This window comes from Anas acuta, chromosome Z, assembly GCF_963932015.1.
Source record: "Anas acuta chromosome Z, bAnaAcu1.1, whole genome shotgun sequence".
Lineage (NCBI taxonomy): Eukaryota > Metazoa > Chordata > Aves > Anseriformes > Anatidae > Anas > Anas acuta.
Genome location: NC_089017.1, coordinates 39,432,625 through 39,450,818, shown reverse-complemented (window position 1 = coordinate 39,450,818; position 18,194 = coordinate 39,432,625). Strand labels below are relative to the sequence as shown.

General features: G+C 35.3%; 1 protein-coding gene across 4 annotated transcripts in view; it reads left to right on the top strand.

Moving 5' to 3' along the window:
• FANCC (FA complementation group C) overlaps positions 1–18,194 on the top strand; it is an 81,898-nt gene that overhangs the window by 39,190 nt on the left and 24,514 nt on the right. For all 4 annotated transcript variants that reach the window (XM_068667230.1, XM_068667228.1, XM_068667229.1 and 1 more), the window contains 4 exons: positions 10,480–10,599; positions 11,373–11,437; positions 14,200–14,364; positions 17,775–17,931. In XM_068667230.1, the coding sequence (XP_068523331.1) occupies positions 10,480–10,599; positions 11,373–11,437; positions 14,200–14,364; positions 17,775–17,931 (507 nt within the window). The remainder of the gene's footprint in view (positions 1–10,479; positions 10,600–11,372; positions 11,438–14,199; positions 14,365–17,774; positions 17,932–18,194) is intronic.

Below are 18,194 nucleotides of genomic sequence, written 5' to 3'. Positions count from 1 at the left end.
TCTGTTTGAAGTTAATAGTATATAATATAATATAATATATGTATAAATTCTCCAGAAAGTTTTTTTTTTCTTAAAAATACATGTTACTTTAAAAACTGCATGTTTTGTTGTTTTTTGACAATAAGAAGTAAGCTCTGCACTTATGTTAAATGCTGCATAATGTTTAATCCTTTTTTAAAAACCTTTTATCTTTCTTGCTTTCCCTCTCCCTATTTGTTGTTCTTTGATGCTCAGTGTTGTTTTACTGTTTCCCTAAAAGGTTTTACTGTTAGTTTAGCCCTTAGCACAGTACTTCTCCTCCAAACAAAATGACCAGGAACTTTTTTTTTTTTTTTTTTTTTGCACCTGGCAGCCCATTTACTGCTTTGGAAACTGATTTCACCCCCTTAGTGTTTGACATATACTGACCTGGAGTCTTGAATTTCATGAAATAGATTTAAATGGCTAAGGTGAGTGTCATGCAAATACTTACACAGTATTTATAGGCCTTTTTGGAGTATGTAAATCAGTTGCAGTTGAGGACAAATACTGTAATTCTATTATAGAAGAGTACAGGCATGAAAAGATAGGTTTTGACAGATGAGTTTTTACATGGTATTGAAGCATATGTGGAAAGAACTCAAGTATGTAAATGAGCTTGAAAGAATGTCTTAACTCTTTCACTGGATAACTCACAGTTGAAAGTTAGCTTTCTTTTGAATCAAAACAGAAAGCAAATGACTGTTAAATGAGATATATGTGCTCTTTTAAGATCTGACATTATTGATTATAGTCCTAAGACTTAATGAATTCCTAATGCGATATGGGAGCTTTAAAGTTACTGGTTAAACCTCAGCTTGAAAACCAAGTCTGCTTGTGTTGCAGCATGCCCCAAGGGAGTAATGAGCAATAAAGGCACTTTTCTTACTCATTTCTGCAATTTGTTTGTGTCCCGTTTATCAACTTGGAAAGGATAACAGGCTCTTCCAAGCTGCTGGCCCTCTTTGTTCCTGTCCCCTGGTGTATATGTCACGTGCATACACAAAATACGTGGGCCAGAGACGGGGTAATTTTGGAACCGGTGTTTAATGTGTTTGTTTGTTCAGCTGCACCAGCTGTTTAAGCGTGTGTGATTACAGTGGGTACACACTTAGTGAGATCCGCTTCTCTCAGGAACACCAGGAGGAGGTTCTCATTTGGTCTAGGATCAGTGAAACATAAATTGTTTTTACTTTTCATGGATTGCTAAATCATGTTTTAGTTGCAAGTTATTAGTAAATTCAAGTTGTTATTTACGATAAGCTCTTTGATGGCTTTTGTCACATGTTGGCAATTTCTGTGTTCTGACAATGCATATATTTGTCATTAAACAGCTGGGTAAAGTCAGGCTAGCAGTGTGATCCGTTCTGTGCCTGGTCTGGGCAAATGAAACTTTCTTCTTTATTACTTTCTTATTTTTCTTTTAGAGAAATGTAATGCTCATGAAATAAAGGAAGACCATAGATTATTCTCCCTATATTTGATTGGTGCAAGCATATACTAATAAAAATGACTTTAAATGTCTGGTATTACTTGGTTGTGGTAGACATATAATATAAGGGCTTTTCTGGCTGCAGTTTAATTTTCCCCTTGTCATGCATTTTTCTTTTTGTACAGTCTGTGCATCCATACTTTTTGCTCAGAATTTAAAATGTTTCTGTAGTAAAAAAGTATTCGAGTATTCTAAAAACTACGTTTTGTTTAGAATTAGTTAGTAATACTCACTTAAGATTTGACATATCTGCCTCTTCTACTTGTTAATACACAATTCTGCCTCTAGTAGGCTAAAAATCTAGATTTTTAGGATTGTTTAGAGTGTGTCAGTCTAGACAATTGACCTGTGAATAAAAGCTTAGTAAACAGGTAATACAGTGATAGTATATATTCAAGAATCCTAATCGATTATGTAATAAATCAGTGTTGTTAATAAAGGATCAAAGAGTGATTAAGGGTGTTAAGAGAGATTCATACAAGAAGAAATTGGAGCTGGCTCATTTTAATATAGAGAGAACATTTAGGAATGGAGACAGATTTTTACACACAGTGCATAATCAATTTTTGATTATTATTGTCCCAAATTTTAACTTAGTTCACTGACAGCTTTTTTTTGATGTTGTTCTTTCAGTTTTTGGAAGTCAACCTGAAGGAGTTCTTAGTCATTTCTAAACTATTGAAGATTATGCATTTACATCGTTAGCCTTCTCACTAACCCTTTTGTGAATCAACTTTACAAATTGATTTGGACTTTCTCTATCTACCTATAGATAATTGCTTGGTAGGATGTGAATGTATTTGGCTTTCTTACCAAATTCTTCTGGTTAAGAATACTGTGATAATAACAAAAGGCTGTGGAAAAGCAGATCTCAGTTCTTCTTTTTTCAAATAGACAGTTCTTTAACAATGCCAAGCTAACATGAATATAAATAATTTCTTGGCTTCTGGATCACAATAAACAAAAGCTAAGTATCTCAAAGAACAAAATGGGAAACCAAGGATTCTGCTTTCCTGCAAGGCTGCTTGAGGTTTAACAGCAAGTGTCACTATTTGCTAGCCAGCTGACATTTCTCAAAGCACTTTAGTAGTGCCAGGTGGCTCTAGTAAAGAATAATGATTTGTTACTGACAAACAAGAAAGTGGTCTCTATTTGAAGAAATTCTGCTGGCATTAGCTGTTTTTGCTCAGCCTACTATAATTAGTGACTAGCAGTTATTGCATCACCATTATAGGTGTATTTTTTAAAAAACTAAAAAGCTTAAGAACATTTTTATCCCTTTAAACTTTTAACAACCTGATATTTATGAAGTCCAAAAACAACAGACTAAAAATAATTTCCCCTGAACATCATCCTAGGTTGGATGACCTTTGGGTATTTGCAACACATACCTAGTGGAAACATAAAAAAAATGATATGGAGGACATACATTTATTGATAAATTATCTTCTCTAGAAATTATTAGACTTAAAGATTTAAACTGCAAAGTAAAATAATTTTATGATGCACTCAGTCTTCATAAACTTAAATGTCTTCATCTTGTGATGCTTTTTTTTTGTTTTGTTTTGCCTTTTATTTAAAGAGTTCTTCTGTGGAAGGCTTGTGTTTTGGCTTTTGAAAATTGTGGAAGGAAGAGGGAAATTAATTCTAAATTTCTGGCTACTTAAAACAGAGGACCAAAAAAAAAGAGATTTACGGTTGACTCTGGTAAAGCTATTGAATTTCCTTTTGTAAGTTAGTGTAAATGTGTGTTTTATTTCAGCAGCAAAAGTCTCTCCTTTTTAATACAAAGAGTAATAGTGCTTTCTAGGTGGGTGTTTTTAAAAGAGAGAGGAGAAAGAAAAGAGGAGATTTGAAACTGCTTTTCCTGTTTGAGGCCGAGCATAGCCTCAAAGCTTGCCAGCCCCACAATTCCAAAGCTTTTTCTTATGATTTCCAAGGGTTTTGTTAGTGATTTGCAGATGGAACTTAGGTTTTGGAACTCATCCATTACAAAGTTGTGTGGTCTTAGCCACAGTAGTAGTGCAACATGTTTTTCCTATCCTAGTCTCACAGAAGTTAACAGAGCTTAAATTGCTGAGAGAACAACAATGCAGCTTCCCTCCCCCTTTCCCATAGTTTTCTTTGCTGCATACCACTTGGAAATCAGGATCAGGTTAATTTTGAATTGTATGGAAGAATGTAACACTTTTCTTCCATTTTAAGAAGGAGAAAAACGTAAGCCTACTCTTTTACTGAATTTAGATGTATTAGCAAGATGAATGCAATTAATAGCATGTATCAGTTTCTAACAAAAAACGAAATCAGTTTGAATGATTTTTTGATATATATTTTTTTGCCATTAAGCTTTTCTAGTCCTTCATAGTCCGTTTGTGTATATTAGCAATTATTATTTTATTAAAAAAAAAATAAAAAACAAATGCAATTACAATTGTTGATGCAAAATTAAGGAAATTGGCCTAATGTAAGAACATCTGAGCAGTTCTGCTGCAAACACAGACTAAAGGGAAGCCTGCTTGGAAGGCAAAATGGGATGAAGGGCTCTCTTGCATCAGGTGAAGCGTGGAGAACTTGATAGCATCTATGCTTTCCTGCCCAGTAATATGTGAAAATCAATGAATTCTGCACATCTGGCAACATCAATTTGGTGAAAGAATAATATTGTTTCTGGATTATTATTATTATTTTTTATACTCTGAAGTAATATTAACTCAGTATAGTCATTTGTCTATAGATTTTCTTTAACTTGATCAGATTCTCGAATGCCAAGGCCCTTGTATCTGTAGGAGAGTTTAGCAGAGTAATTTGTTTACTATTGGCTAGTCTTTCATGGTTATCAATGGAGATTTAGATGTGGGCAGATTTTGGATTGTCATTCCAAGTGAATAAGAAGAAAAATGAGAAGCTCCAATAAATACTAACCATGTACTTGTGGCCAACAATTTTATTTAATGTGCTGGTATGGAAATTTAGCTGATGAAAACCATCCCATAAATGTAAAGAATGTGTATCCATAAACTGGGCTGAAACAAAAAAACTTCCTGACAGTAAATGTCAGAAAGAAATGTAGGAAGAAACCCCTCCCCACCCTATACTTAGGCACTTTGGCCATGATCCAGTAAGTTACTGAGGAATATTTTAAGCTTAAAGTTATGTTGAAACTTAAGTGATTTGTTTGTGCAAAGCAGTTGAGTGGTTACTGGAATAGACTCAATTGGGTAAAGTGGGAGGTTGTGTTGACTAGCTAATCATTTAAATATGTGTGTATAGCATTTACTGTGTTTAGTGTATGTCGTATAGTAACTTGTGTATTTGAAGTATGTTTTAAAAATGTTTGAATTTTAAGGCAGAAATTTGAGATTTTCATTAGGTTATCATTGATAAGTAAATAGTTAAAGATTTATTTATTTATTTATTTTTACTAGACTGTAAAATACACTCTTACATTTTGGTAATAATTAAGTTGTTAACAATATATGCCATGTAATTCCCCCTAGCTTAAATGCTAAGATTTGTATAAAAAGTTTAGAAAACAATTTTGTTTAGAGTAAACTAGTGCTCTAAAAGCTACATTATGTTTAAATATGTATGATGTTGTACTACCTTATTTTCTTGTTGGTTTTGGTTTGTGGAAAACTAATTTTCTGTCTTTTCCTGGAACTAAGGAGCAAGTGAGCAAGAGGTCCTGTAAGCAAAATTAAAAGTCACAGACTTTGTTATGATTGGATAAGTGTTTGGAAATAATACAAATTGTGATATGTTAGCATCCTGCTGACAGAATTGCTTTTGTAAATGGTTGGTCTCTGAATGAGCAGGCTTCCTTGACATTTAGAGACTTAGCTGCTATGATTCTCTATAACTGTCTGTTTATTTCATAGTAAAAAGGTTCTAAAAACACCAGACCAGCTTGTGTTTTATTGACAATCATTTATCGTGTCCCATACCATCTACATTAAAACTCTTAAGCCTTCAGGCAGGATTTTAAAGAAAACTGACTAAAAATTATCTGCAGACATTTGAGTTGGACTGAGCTGCTGAAAGCTAATAAACAAACAAACAAGCAAAAAGCAACCAGGGAATAATTTAAGCACATCAGAGCAATGTGTTTACCTTGCTTCCTGAGGACTCTGGTCAAATGGTTTAAGATTTAATTTGGAAAGATGGAACACTGCCTCTTTAAAGAAATAAATTTTGAATGAAAGATTGGAAATGATGTTGAATCAAAATCATCGCTAATGTTGCAACTTATTACATAGTCATGAAGCATTTTTAAGGCCGGGTTGGAAATAGAGTGAGATCTCTTCTCTTCTAGACCTGTGTTGAAAGCAATGGACCCATCTGACAGTACAGGGAGCACTTCAGAGCAAAACTGATCTGCAGACTTTTGAAGTCGTTGCCATACTAGAAATATTCATTCCCAAACCTGATAAAATGTAAAGAGGAAATAGCATTTACTTCTAATGTTTCCTCTGAATAAGACTTAGCTTTTTGCATGATACCTGCTTTTCCTTTGCACAGCAGAGAAAATCTGGTTCATGTCTAAGCAGATGGAAAGGTCAGAAATAAACCAGTTATGTGATCAGATTTAAGAAATTTACCCTTGGGTATCCATGTTGTATGAATTCCAACAAATTCACATACATTGTAATTTTCAGTAAGATGTCATTAATAATCTTTTCTCAAAAATAATGGCACTTTACTTAGAAAGATAATATACAAGAAATATCCTTTAGGATAAATGATAGCTCCTTCTGTTCCCTCCTGCTTTACCTGTCACTGTGACTGACTCATCCAAGTTGGCAAAAAAGCACAACTGTGTCACTGGAAAGTCCTAATTAGTATCAGATTCAGTAGGCTCATCCCAGTGAAACCATCCATCTTTTCTCTCCAAAACACATTGCCGCTGTTGATTTTAACATCTGCTTTCACGGACGTTCAGAATCGTTAATACATTAGAGAGACTGCGTTGAGAAGTTTCCAGAAACAAATTGGTTTATTTGGTTCTCTGGAAGGCCTTGGTGTCAGCAGTTCCAGCACAGTTGCTACACAAATGCAGATTCCAGAATGAAACTTGTCACACAGTCCTGTAATTTTGAAAAATACAAAACAAAGCCCCCACTATTTCTGTGTTGATGCTTAATTTCAAAAGTAATCATGCCTTTAAATCCGGCTTCCCCCCCAGTGCAGGAGGGGATATTTGCTATTACAGAAGGAAGGGGGGAAAGCCTTTAGACCTGTTTGAATCCCTGCTTAGTAATAACACTATCAAAAGACCAAAACACCTTCTCCTCCTGTGTGGAGTTGTGTATGCTGGCTGGGTTTTACCTGAGTATTGCTCAGTATACATGTAATGCGTCAGTAAAATAAAGACACGGGCAAGGTAGTTTAAGGAAGTTGTTCACTATGAAAGCTTTATGAAAATTGATTAATTCAATTTCAAGCTGAAAGGGATTCTGTCACAGAACTTTAATCCAAGGCTGTGGGGATGGATGTGTTCTCTTGCAAGCCATAATTAAGATGGTTTTCTTTCTGCCTCCTGCTGAATCAATGGTGAGGAAAATCAAACTAGAACAGAGAGAAATACTTTCTAATATTGCAGTGTGCCTTGCTGCTGGTCATTTTCCAGAACCATGGCACGTTGTTATTTTCCTTTCTGAATGCATTATTTCTGCCATAGACTTAAGTGTACTTTATGGGTCCAGTCCTTAACTTCTACCCACAAGCTCTCAACCTGTCCATGGCTGTTTCTTAGAGGCAGCTCTACGCAATCTATCAATTTCTTAACATAGAGGAAAGCACCCCTGCCCCTCCTTTCATGACCATCTCTTGTGAAAACCTTGTAGCCCTCTGTTCCAGTGTTCCAATTGTGTGATGCATCCTTCCACATTTCCATGATAGCAGTTATAATTTTCTAAATATGGTAATAGTTTTCTAATCACGCAGTAGCTTCAAACTCCTTCTCACTTCCCATGCTGCGTGCGTTGGTGTGGAGGCGCTTCAGCTGGGCTTTCAGCTGCATCACCTGTTTAGAGAAGCCCTTCATAATTGCTTTGGGACAACTCACAGGTATATTTACCTGTTGCTTCCTAACATGTCAGTGTTCCCTGGTTCTTTTCTGTCAGTTCAAGGCACATCCTCTTCCCCTTCTGAATCTATTTTTAAGTCTTGCTATAATAAGAGCTTGCTGCCCAGAACACTTTTACCCCCTGTCAGGTGCATCCCATCTGGTGTCTCAAAAGTGCATCTGAGACTGTAGAAGCCCAAACCTGAGTGTGGCACCAGCCATACACCCCACCGTTCACCCAGTCTGTCTTCTTCTTCTTGGGTTCTGTTCTCCATCTGGCAGGTTAGAGATTTACATGTATGTGCTCCTGATCCCTGCAACATCTTTCTAAGGGATATAAATCCCTTATGATGTTTTTGTGTCTCCTTGTTGCAGCTGCACTCAACCACACTCACAAGAGTAGGAATGGGTGGTAGTGCTCTGGCTTTACCTGACTTGGTAGCTCCTTGGAATAGTTTGCTCAGTTTCTCTTACCATGTTCTACCTAGATAACTTGGTCTCCGTCAACTACTGAGTTTGCCTTGTGGAGATTGTCTGCTAAGTGGCTGGAAAACTCACATTAAAAAAAAAAAAAAGTATTCGAAGGTTATTAGCTATAAGCTTTATTGCTTTATTTCCGGCCATTATCTACCCCTTCCAGTCCATTTATGTACTTAAATAAAGTATGCTGTTATAAGAGGATGTGACAGAATAACTTAAAGCATCTTGTTTTTAAGAAACATTGTGTCATATACAAAAATAGAAGTGGATTATATGTTTATTTTTTTTTCAGACATCTATCTCCTAATGCAACGTATAGTAGTATAGAATCATTACTTGCAACCAGAGTTAAGTACACTAAATAAGCTAAATTTTCTAGAGAGGATGAGAACTTTCTGGGCATCTTTTTCACCAAAGAAAGCATTTAAACATATTTAAAGAAAAATAAATGCTTTGTATTATTGTTACCAAATTTCTTATCTATGTTGAATGTAAGTATGTCTCACGCTTTGCAATGGCAGTAGGGTCTGCAAAATGAAGTACATAAGACATGGAGCTGAATTCTTAATGTTTTTCACTTTTTAGTACCTACCTTTCCTTATACATACCTAATATGTTGTTCATATTGACTACAGCATTTCCTTGGCCCTGTTTCCCTTGCCCCCTTCTGGCTGTTCAGAGATTTTGTGTATTCCATAAAAATAGCTGAAGTGATTTGCAAAATCCCAGCAGGGTTGTAGTAAAATGTATGGAAGAGGGGTGGGGGAACAAACCAAAGCCCTTCAAAACAAACAAGCAAAAGATCCTTGGGTAAGTGTTGGAGGCCATAAGCAGATTGGTGATGTTTAGTAATTTTGTCTTGTATTTTCCTGCATTAAAAGGTTAACAGTGACTGTTACACAAGGGCATTACTCTTCACGTAAAGAGCATTTGATTTGTTTCATCCTTAGTAAAAATAGTTTGTTCTTTCCATTACTGAAGTCTTTCACTGAGCAATCCAACTGACTTTGTGTGTTTTAAGCTCCACCTTACCTCTAGCAAAATGTCATCTCAGCATCTCATCTACCTCCTGCTTTATTTTGTTTTCAGCTGGAGACCTGATCCTACTTACCATACCCTCCTGCTATGTAGAAACTACTTGTGTGAACCCTTGATAGTGTTCTGAAAAAAAAGGCTAACGAGTAATAGTTGAAATGGAAAAAAATATAATTAATGGTTCCATATTAATAAATTATTCAAAGCATGTTATGAGATTGTATAGTTTAACAGATTTTAGTCTTTTTAATCACTTATAAATTTTGAAAATCACCTCCTCTCCCGCCTTAGGAATGCAGAAACCGCTTTAAAGTTATTTATTTTGAAACTGTGTTGCCTTAGCATTTTCCTTCTTTGGTCTCAGAAACGCCACTAGATGGCGGGAGAGCAGCAATTTCTACTGGTGACGGCTATTCAGGAAAAAAGTTTACAATGAAAGAAAATGGTATTTAGGCATTTCAGTCCGCAACAAAGTAACCCTAAACAAAAGTACTATAAATAATGTGCCCCAAATTCTTGTTGTTTACCTTGTAGTAATAATTTTCTTAGATTTCTGGTGTGCTTCTCCTTTTTATCTTCTTTTCTACATTAATATATCAAAAAAGGCATATACCTAATTCCAGGGCTTCTGAAGCAGTTGTCTAGGAATATTCAAAAAAAACATGTAGAAATATTTTTGGGTTTCTGAAAGCAGAAAATTAGCTAAGTGGGTTTTATTTTTTTATTCTAGAGTCTTTAATCAGATCACTCTTCTAAAAAGTACACATAGAGTAATGCCCCCAAGGCCATAGGAGTCACAGAGCTTTCATCTGAACTTCTCTTCTGGTAACATATTTTTTAAATGTAGGTCTTTTGCTGTATTTGCTAATCCTAGCCCTATGTCACAAGGTGTTAGGTATGACTGCACAAACATACTGGGGCCTCTTGTAGGAGTGATATGGAAAAGTAAACCTTAACTTCACGCTTTTTCTTCTTGATCATGGTACTGCTATATGCATAGTTTTTTGTTTGTTTGTTTGTTTTTCCTGTGTGACAACATGAATACTGCTGTCTGGGCCATATCTCACTGTAATGACTGAAATGTCTCCTAGAGAACTGAAAGCTACCTAAGCTCAGACTGCTTTGACATGGCCTCTTTTGCCATTCTAGAATTGCAGAAATCGTGTGGTGTATGGACCCGTGTTTGACTGTGGTGTAGCTGAGGCATTTTCCTAATGGTTTGTAGGAGCTGCGTGCTCCTCTGTCTTGATCATATGGCATAAAATGACCACAACCTGTCAAGAGATCTTCCCCAGATACAGGTCAATAGCAGTCAGTTCTTTTCACAAGTCATGTTGTAGACTAACAAGTCATGTTTTCTTTTTCTTTTCCTTCTGTTAATTCCCTGCAGAGTTTGCTGTGCCATCTCCTTTCTTCTTCTAAGTGGGAAAGTAATGAAGCTGAAACCAGTACATTCATATCAGCTCTTGGCTACACATCAGCAGATTATTACTGTCACTTAGTTGAAAATGTAAGTGTTTTGTGCAATTGAGATTTTGTTTATAATAAATCACCAGTTTATAAGCACATACATGGAGTTGTCATTGTTATAAGGAACATGAACTGAACTTTGTTTATCTTTTCTTACCTCCGTTACTTTTACAGCCTTTTAAGGGTGAAAATGAGGTGGGAGATCTTTGGACAGAAGAGAATATTTTGATTAAAACATAGAAGTTGTAATAGAGGTTGACAATTTTTTGTGTGTCTTTGTAACAAAAATGCCTGTCCTATCATTCAGTTTTCCCTGTGAAGATTAAGTTATATATATTATTTTGTGTGCAAGAACATGACTTTTTAAATGTTTCTTTGACTGCATTTAAAATGGTAGATATGCCTTGAATCCTAAGGAAAGTGTATTTGTGTTCAATATATTAAAAAATAGGAGTAATATTTCATAATACGATGACTTAAATCAGACAAAACATCTAGAATGATTGCTTTTCTGAAAGTTTTACCTCGATTCTTGGCAGAGCTAAAATAGCTTGTTAGTTTTCAAATGTAGAAGGTAAATAACATGATCAAAAACATTTTGAACAGTTTACTCAGTGATCTGGACAACTTTAATTTGGCCCAAATGAGTTAAAAAATAGAACTGAGTTAACAGGGGAAGTTACTAATTTCATAGAACATCAGCCATACAGAGAACCATGTGACTGTTTCTTTGCAGTATATGTATTTTATTTTATTTTACTTTACTTTTACTTTACTTTACTTTACTTTATTTTATTTTATTTTATTTTACAGATTGTCTCCTCATTAGTAACAGAACTCAGAGGAAATCAATTTAATGGACTTACTGTTCAAGGGAGGTAGGTGTTACCTAGATATTATTTTGATATGTTTTAGTATTGATCAGTACAGTGCAGTGAGGACCTTTTTGCAGTCTTGGAAATGCAAGTACTTAGGCTTCAGTTGATAAGTTTTGGTTATGCATGTTTCATGTGTGGACAAGCTTGCTAAGCTGTGCTTCATGTTACCTGATAATCACTGTGTTTACTGCTGTATACCTTCTTACAGCCAAACTTAACTGGCAGTTACTGAAACAAAACAAAACAAAACAACACTTTTTTTCCAAGGTATTTTTTTTCCTTGTGTAATGGTTTTATATAGAAGTGTTACTATGCACTTGCTATTAATGAGAAAATTTTCCATGCTCATTTAAATAAGCTCCCTCATTTTCCTTCTAATAATAGTTCCTTGATCTGGTACCAAATAGTGCTGTGGCAATACTGTGTGTTTCACAAACAAATATCTTAAATGTACCCAAGCACATAGTATCTCCACCCTTTAACTGCTTCCATGTCCTGATTTTCTAAGGAAGAAAGTCTGGAAAAGTGGGTGTGTGGGAAATTGTGATGTGCTGTAGGCAGATCTCCAATCTAGATTATCAGGAGATGCTAATACTCATTTTGCAATGTTGTGTAGTGTGTTTGTACATGTCTGGATGTAGTCAGTGTGAATAATCACCTTCTTCATCCATACTACGTAAAAAAAAAAAAAAAAAAAAAAAAAAGGCAAAAAAAAACCATTTGCCTGTTATAACTATTTTCAAAATGATTGTGCCTTTCTACTGGCCTTGAAACATCAATCATGATCTTTTGTAAATACTCTAAAAGTTATTATTCTCAAAGTGTTTTGGTAGACCTTTTTGATTATTTGCAAATTAAATGTATTTCAGCTAGAAAAAAAAAAAAAAAGCAAAAACAAGAATAGGTATTCTAAATATAAACTATATACTTAGAATGTGTCTGTTCCTTTAAATGTGTGATCTTTGCATAAAATGTGTGATCTGTGCATATCCTGTTCTTCAGAGTCAAAGCTGCTGACACGGATGAAATGATTTTTATTACCTATATAATGCCACATAGCCAGTAAATTCACAGGGAAGAGGAGATTGATTGAAAGATCCTCACAGCGTTGTGATGCCTTCTGTTTCTCTTGCGTAGTTTGGCTGTTTTTCTCCTTTCCCTCTTGTACCTAGATGTATGTGTAAAAAAGTATAAATGATCATGTAGACAGATTAGTAAGGAGCACCACAAAGCTTTGTTGAATGTAGAAAACAAATACTCACGTTTTATAATATAGGGTGAAGCAGACTGAGCTGAAAAGCTATTGAGACTGTTGAGAAGAGGAATATCTAGTTTCTACCAGGAAAAAAGGAAAAGTTTGAACTTCAAGTGGATTTGGAGTATAGAAATGACAATATGGCTGTTTATTTAATTTACAGAGACAAATCATAGAACCATAGAATGGTTTGGCTTGGAAAGGACCTTAAAGATCATCTAATTCCAACTCCCCAGATAGGGCTTGCAGTTGGAGGTGTACATTATTTTCATTTCTGTGTTCAGTGATGCTCACAGCAACATGGACAATATCTGTGGAAATTCATTGCACACAGTGAAATGCACGCACTGCACCGTGTTCTCCAAGAACATATTTTAAAGATTATGTAAAAGAAGAAAAAAATGCCTTTGCAGGGTTTTTCTTCCAGAGTTAAAAGTAACAGTAAAGTAAGCAGCTAACATTTGCTAATCCTGGATGAGGAATTAGATATTTTTTTTTGTAAAGGAAACTGATTCAAAAAAAGAGTCTAAGGCCTGCGAACTTAGCATGTGTAGCCTGGAAAATACTACTGCAGAATAAATGTTAGCGTAATAATTACCATTCCTACATAATCACTTCTCATAGCAAAACTGCATCTCAAAATATTTCAGTGAAAAACCTTAAATATATGTTTGATTGGGTACTTAATCAGAAATCTGAGTCTTTGAAAAGGTGTCATGTTTTATTTCTCTCACTGTGGATATCATTATGGTTCTGTGTCTACAAATCATAGCATTTTGTCACAACATATGCCAGTGACCTTTTTTAGGCAACATATTTTGGGATCAGCTTCCATGTTTCAAAATATGTTTATATGTGACATTTTTATTCTTAGTCTTGTGGCAAGCTAAATCGCTATCTTTAGTCATTTCCAAGAGTGCAGTTTTAGCAAGCAGGTCAAGTGAGTGGTTCGTACATAAAGATTGAAATTCATTACATATTTCTTTAAGTGTAAGACAAACAGTTTTTGCCCGAATGCTTGAAGTCAGCAGGATTTGTAGTGTTTGGTTTATAGCAGTTCTCTCTGTTGAGAGGAGAGAGGTCAAGGAAACAGGAGGTGTTAAAAGCAGATAGGTTGTCTCTTGTGAGAATCTAACAAATGTACATGGGAGCTGTGAAACTGTAGGCTTCTTTACCTGTCCTTTGCTGTTTTCTGGGAAGGGCAAAGTATTTCCTGCTAGGAAGGCAGTAATTACTGAGTGAACATAACTAGCTGCACTTCAGAATTGGGTTGATATCCCTCATGTGGTATTCTTTCTGCACTAAAATATCACGCTTCTGTCAGACAATATGCAATAGGCAATGCAGAATGGTAAGTCAACAGTTATTCCAATAAATATATATTTTTTTCTGCAGTCAGGTATTCATCTCTTGTGTTTAATCTTCTGGAATTAATTTCGTTTTTCTTACCTTGTTGGTTTAGAAATTTAAATTTTGACTTTTCTTTTCTGTATTTATTTTTCCTCAGTGTTCCAGCCAGTCGTGTGAATGCTGTGTCCCTTTTCTGTCTCCCTCTTATTACTTTGCCTGATATAACTCCACTGCTGGAAACTCTTCTTCTTTACCATGGAGGCTCATCAAAAGAAATCCTGAGCTCACAGTTCTTGGGGGCTGTGAATGATGCCTTTCTAAAGTAAGTAGCTGTATGATTTAAAGTAAGGTCCATATGATCTTTCTGCTTTCTGTGATAAAGATTAATTCAATTAAATGTCTTTTCTTTAAACTTGTGTGCTGAATGCACTCTACATCTTCTGTATTATAATAAGATACTTTATTTGCACTTGAATGGCAGAGCTCAGGTTGTCAGCCAAAGCAGAATTTTAAAGTGGTGATTTACAATTTGTGGCATAACAGCTTTAAATACTATGACTTTATCCCACCTTTTCTCTAAATCAAAGGTAAAAGTTTTAGGATTTTAAGAAGCTGGTGAATAATATGATTGCTTTTAATAGAAATGTTATCTACTTTTCATCTGGATGTATCAGCATGCATAACTTGACATTTTCAGAGCCATCTTTACTTTTCAATGCATGAGATAAATTCTTGTTTAAGTGGTTCCATATTTCTGTATCTCTTTTTTTTCTTTTCTGTGAAAATGATTCTCAAGATTTTCAGTTCCGCTGATTTTCAGCAGATTATTTTTAATGAGGCTTATAGAAGCAATTTGTGAAATACAGTTTTGCTTGTTTTGCTGCCACTAAAGCCACTGTTTTGATAAAATCAATCTATGGATGAAAGCCAGCTGAGAGAATCTGAACATCAGCAAGACTGGCTGTGCCAGGGAAGAAAAGAGTTTGATTTATTCAAGTTGTAACTGAGAAAGATGGTTCCTAATTTTGTTTTGTGACAAAGTTGTTATGTACCTGTGTCAACAGACAATTTCAGTCACCTTTGGCCAGCTAGGAAACTCCACCCAATCCTGACAGATGACAGCTTATCTTTGATTTAGGAGTCTCTGGCATCTCGTGTTTGAATCGCCTGTGAAATGACTTTCTCTGAACTCCTTCTGAAGCTGCCAGACTTGAAGTAGCAGGATGTTACAACATATTTATGAGATAACATAGGATGCAGTTGCAAGAATATCAGATCTGTGCACTGCTCATTTCTCTTGACTTACTCTAGGACTGTCATTATTTTCAGAGGATTTGGTGATCTTGGTGTGGGACAAATAAAAGATCACCTAATGCTAGAGAAATATAAATCAAAGCTTTAAAAATAAAAAGGCAAATAAAAACGTAAAACACAAACAACAACAACAAAAAACCATAATCAAGTTGCAATTATGTATTACAGATTTTTTTTTTTTTTGATACTAGAAAGGATCCTTTGTGAATCCTTTACTACAATTATCCATTTCTCTTCTTTTTTAATCAAAGTTTTAATTGCTTCCCCTTACCCAAGAGCATTATTTCTGAGATTTTTTAGCATTATATACATCATTGCTCCTCTGAGGATTCCAGCAAAAATCAGTAATCCATAGAAAAAGCGCAGGTACTTGTTTGTGCACATGCTCCTGAAAGTCAAGGAAAACAGGAGGAAAAGGAATGTGAAGGTCTGCAGTGAAAGGTGCAAAGTCTGTAGTGAAAGATGAGTCCCAAAGAAGGGTGAGCTGCCTTTCAGTCGTCCTTTTTGCATGGCTTCAGAATGACTGTGGTCTACAAGCAGTAATGCAGAGCAAGTACACAGTTTCAGCATGGATAATTTATACTAATGACAGTGAGCCAATAGGCAGTCGATCGTGACATGCTTTTGCCACTTCATAAAGTGAATCTGAATCCTTTAGATGGTTGTAAGAGGTCCTTCTGATTAAAATAAACATTGCTTAATCTTTGAGCTACTTGTTTATCACAGTGAGCAAAAATAATTCAGTTCATGTGTCTTTTTGACAAAGTGACTCATACAGACCCCTTGACAAAAGTATTTGGTTTCACTGAGAGAAGATGTAGGCTCACAAGTCATTTGCATGGTACACTCTTGGCTTGCTACTGAAGATCTTGTTATCTTAAGATGAATGTACTTGTATTTTTTTCCACTTTAATAATTTAATTCTGTTCCCTAACTCTGTCATTGCATTCTGGACACAGTTTTCTTTCTGAACATGGGTGAAGCCTGCTCCAAGAAACAGGGTCAGTAAATGCTAGGAAGAAAACTGTGGCTCATGGTGCTCCCAGAACTTAGCGGTGTCCCACTGAGACTGAAATTTCAGTCGCAGAAAGATAATGACTACAGTTTGCTTCCTATATGGTTTTTAACTCTTGGAGCTCTAATACATCTAAGAACACCTTCTTAGATTTCTTTTCTTGGCATAATGTTTACAATACCTACCGTGTTACTGCAAAAATAAAGAAAATAAGAGGATTGTGGAAAAATATCTCTCATCATTCATAATTTATTCTGATGTGCATATGTGCTTTAATAGTGATACTATATTAATTATACGTCATCCTAAAACTGGACAGTACTTAAAAAATTTGAAATTCTAAGGTTATATTTCTTCCTGTCTACAGAAGTACAATTTTAAAGTAAGCTATTTAATGGACTTGAATGAAAAAACAGCTTTTCAATAGAAATAAAAATTTCAAAGGCTGATACTTAAGCAAGGGCATGATAAAAAACATTAAAAAATCAGAACCTAAAATGGCGTTAAATCTTCCTGCTAATATTCTTTTCTTTTTTATCAGTAGCTTCAGTCTGCGTGTACTCTTCTGTCTAATTATTTTTAATCTTAACTGCAAGACATGTATTTCTTGTTATTTAGGTTTTGTTTTGTTTTTAAGTTTTTGATCTGAAATAATAATAATTGCTGCAAAAATGTTCCAGGATGTTTTGTACTGCAATACCTGTTCTTCTTGGGTGGTTACTGTAAAAGGTTTTGATGTGTGCCAGCACATTGTGGTGCTGTCTCAAAATAAACTATGCCTTCTGTTTCCTAGTGATATAACGCTATACTTCAGCTGAGCTATAGCTGAAAGCTTTAGGTGAAGAGAGATTTCTCTTCTGAAGCATTTATCTGACAGGAGCATTGGCTCCTGTTAGTGTTGGTAGGGTCAAGAATTATCTACCTCTGCCTAGTTCTTTTTGATTTTTTCCTTATTACTGTGCGAAGACAGGTAATGCTTTGACGCAGCCAGTAGTAAAATTGTACAGGACCTTTGTGCTTACCTGCCAGCTGCTGATACTCTCTGAGCAGACAGATCTACAGGAAACTGTCTGGGCATGAAAATGAGTGGGTATAGAGTCTAACCTTTCTCTGGGGCTAAGCAAATACCAGTCTCAAGCCCCCTAGTTACATTTGCTGGGGTCTGATATAACCAGGTTTTTAGATTTTAAAGATGTGTAGGAAAGTATCATTTTTAGGTGATGACGATTCCTTATTACTCTTTACCACTATTTTTTTTTTATACTGACTAGAGTACTGCAAACAAGATTTTCTCTTTTGCTGCAGGAGATCAACCTGCAGCAAAAAAGAAAAAGTAAAAGTTACATTTTTGCATGTCTTCCATTTTTTCAAGGAAAAAACACTATTTTTTTCCTCTAACCCAGGAAGAAAATCTCCCTGTCAGAATCAGCTGTCCTCAGTCTCTGGCTTCGTCACTTACCAAGCCTTGAAAATGCTACATTACATGTTTTAGACCAGCTGGTTTCCATTCAGATGAATTCACTGGAAGAAGTGGCTTCTGTCATAAAAGATTCATTTCTGGTATGTACAATGTTGTAGTACATTTGATACTGCTCTTTCAGGCTTAGGAAGTGATGGTTTTCAAATATGTCAGCATCTTTGAGGGAAACGGGGCTGTCATGTGGCAATAACTTTGGCATTGCTGAAAGCAAATCTCGAGTCATAAATTTCACTAATTTTTTATTTTTTTTATAATTAATTGACTGAAGGCAAAAAAGAAGTTTCATCCTGTGATGAAAAACAGATGAAGAAATTGAGATTCCTGTTGGTAGGAGTGCTGCATA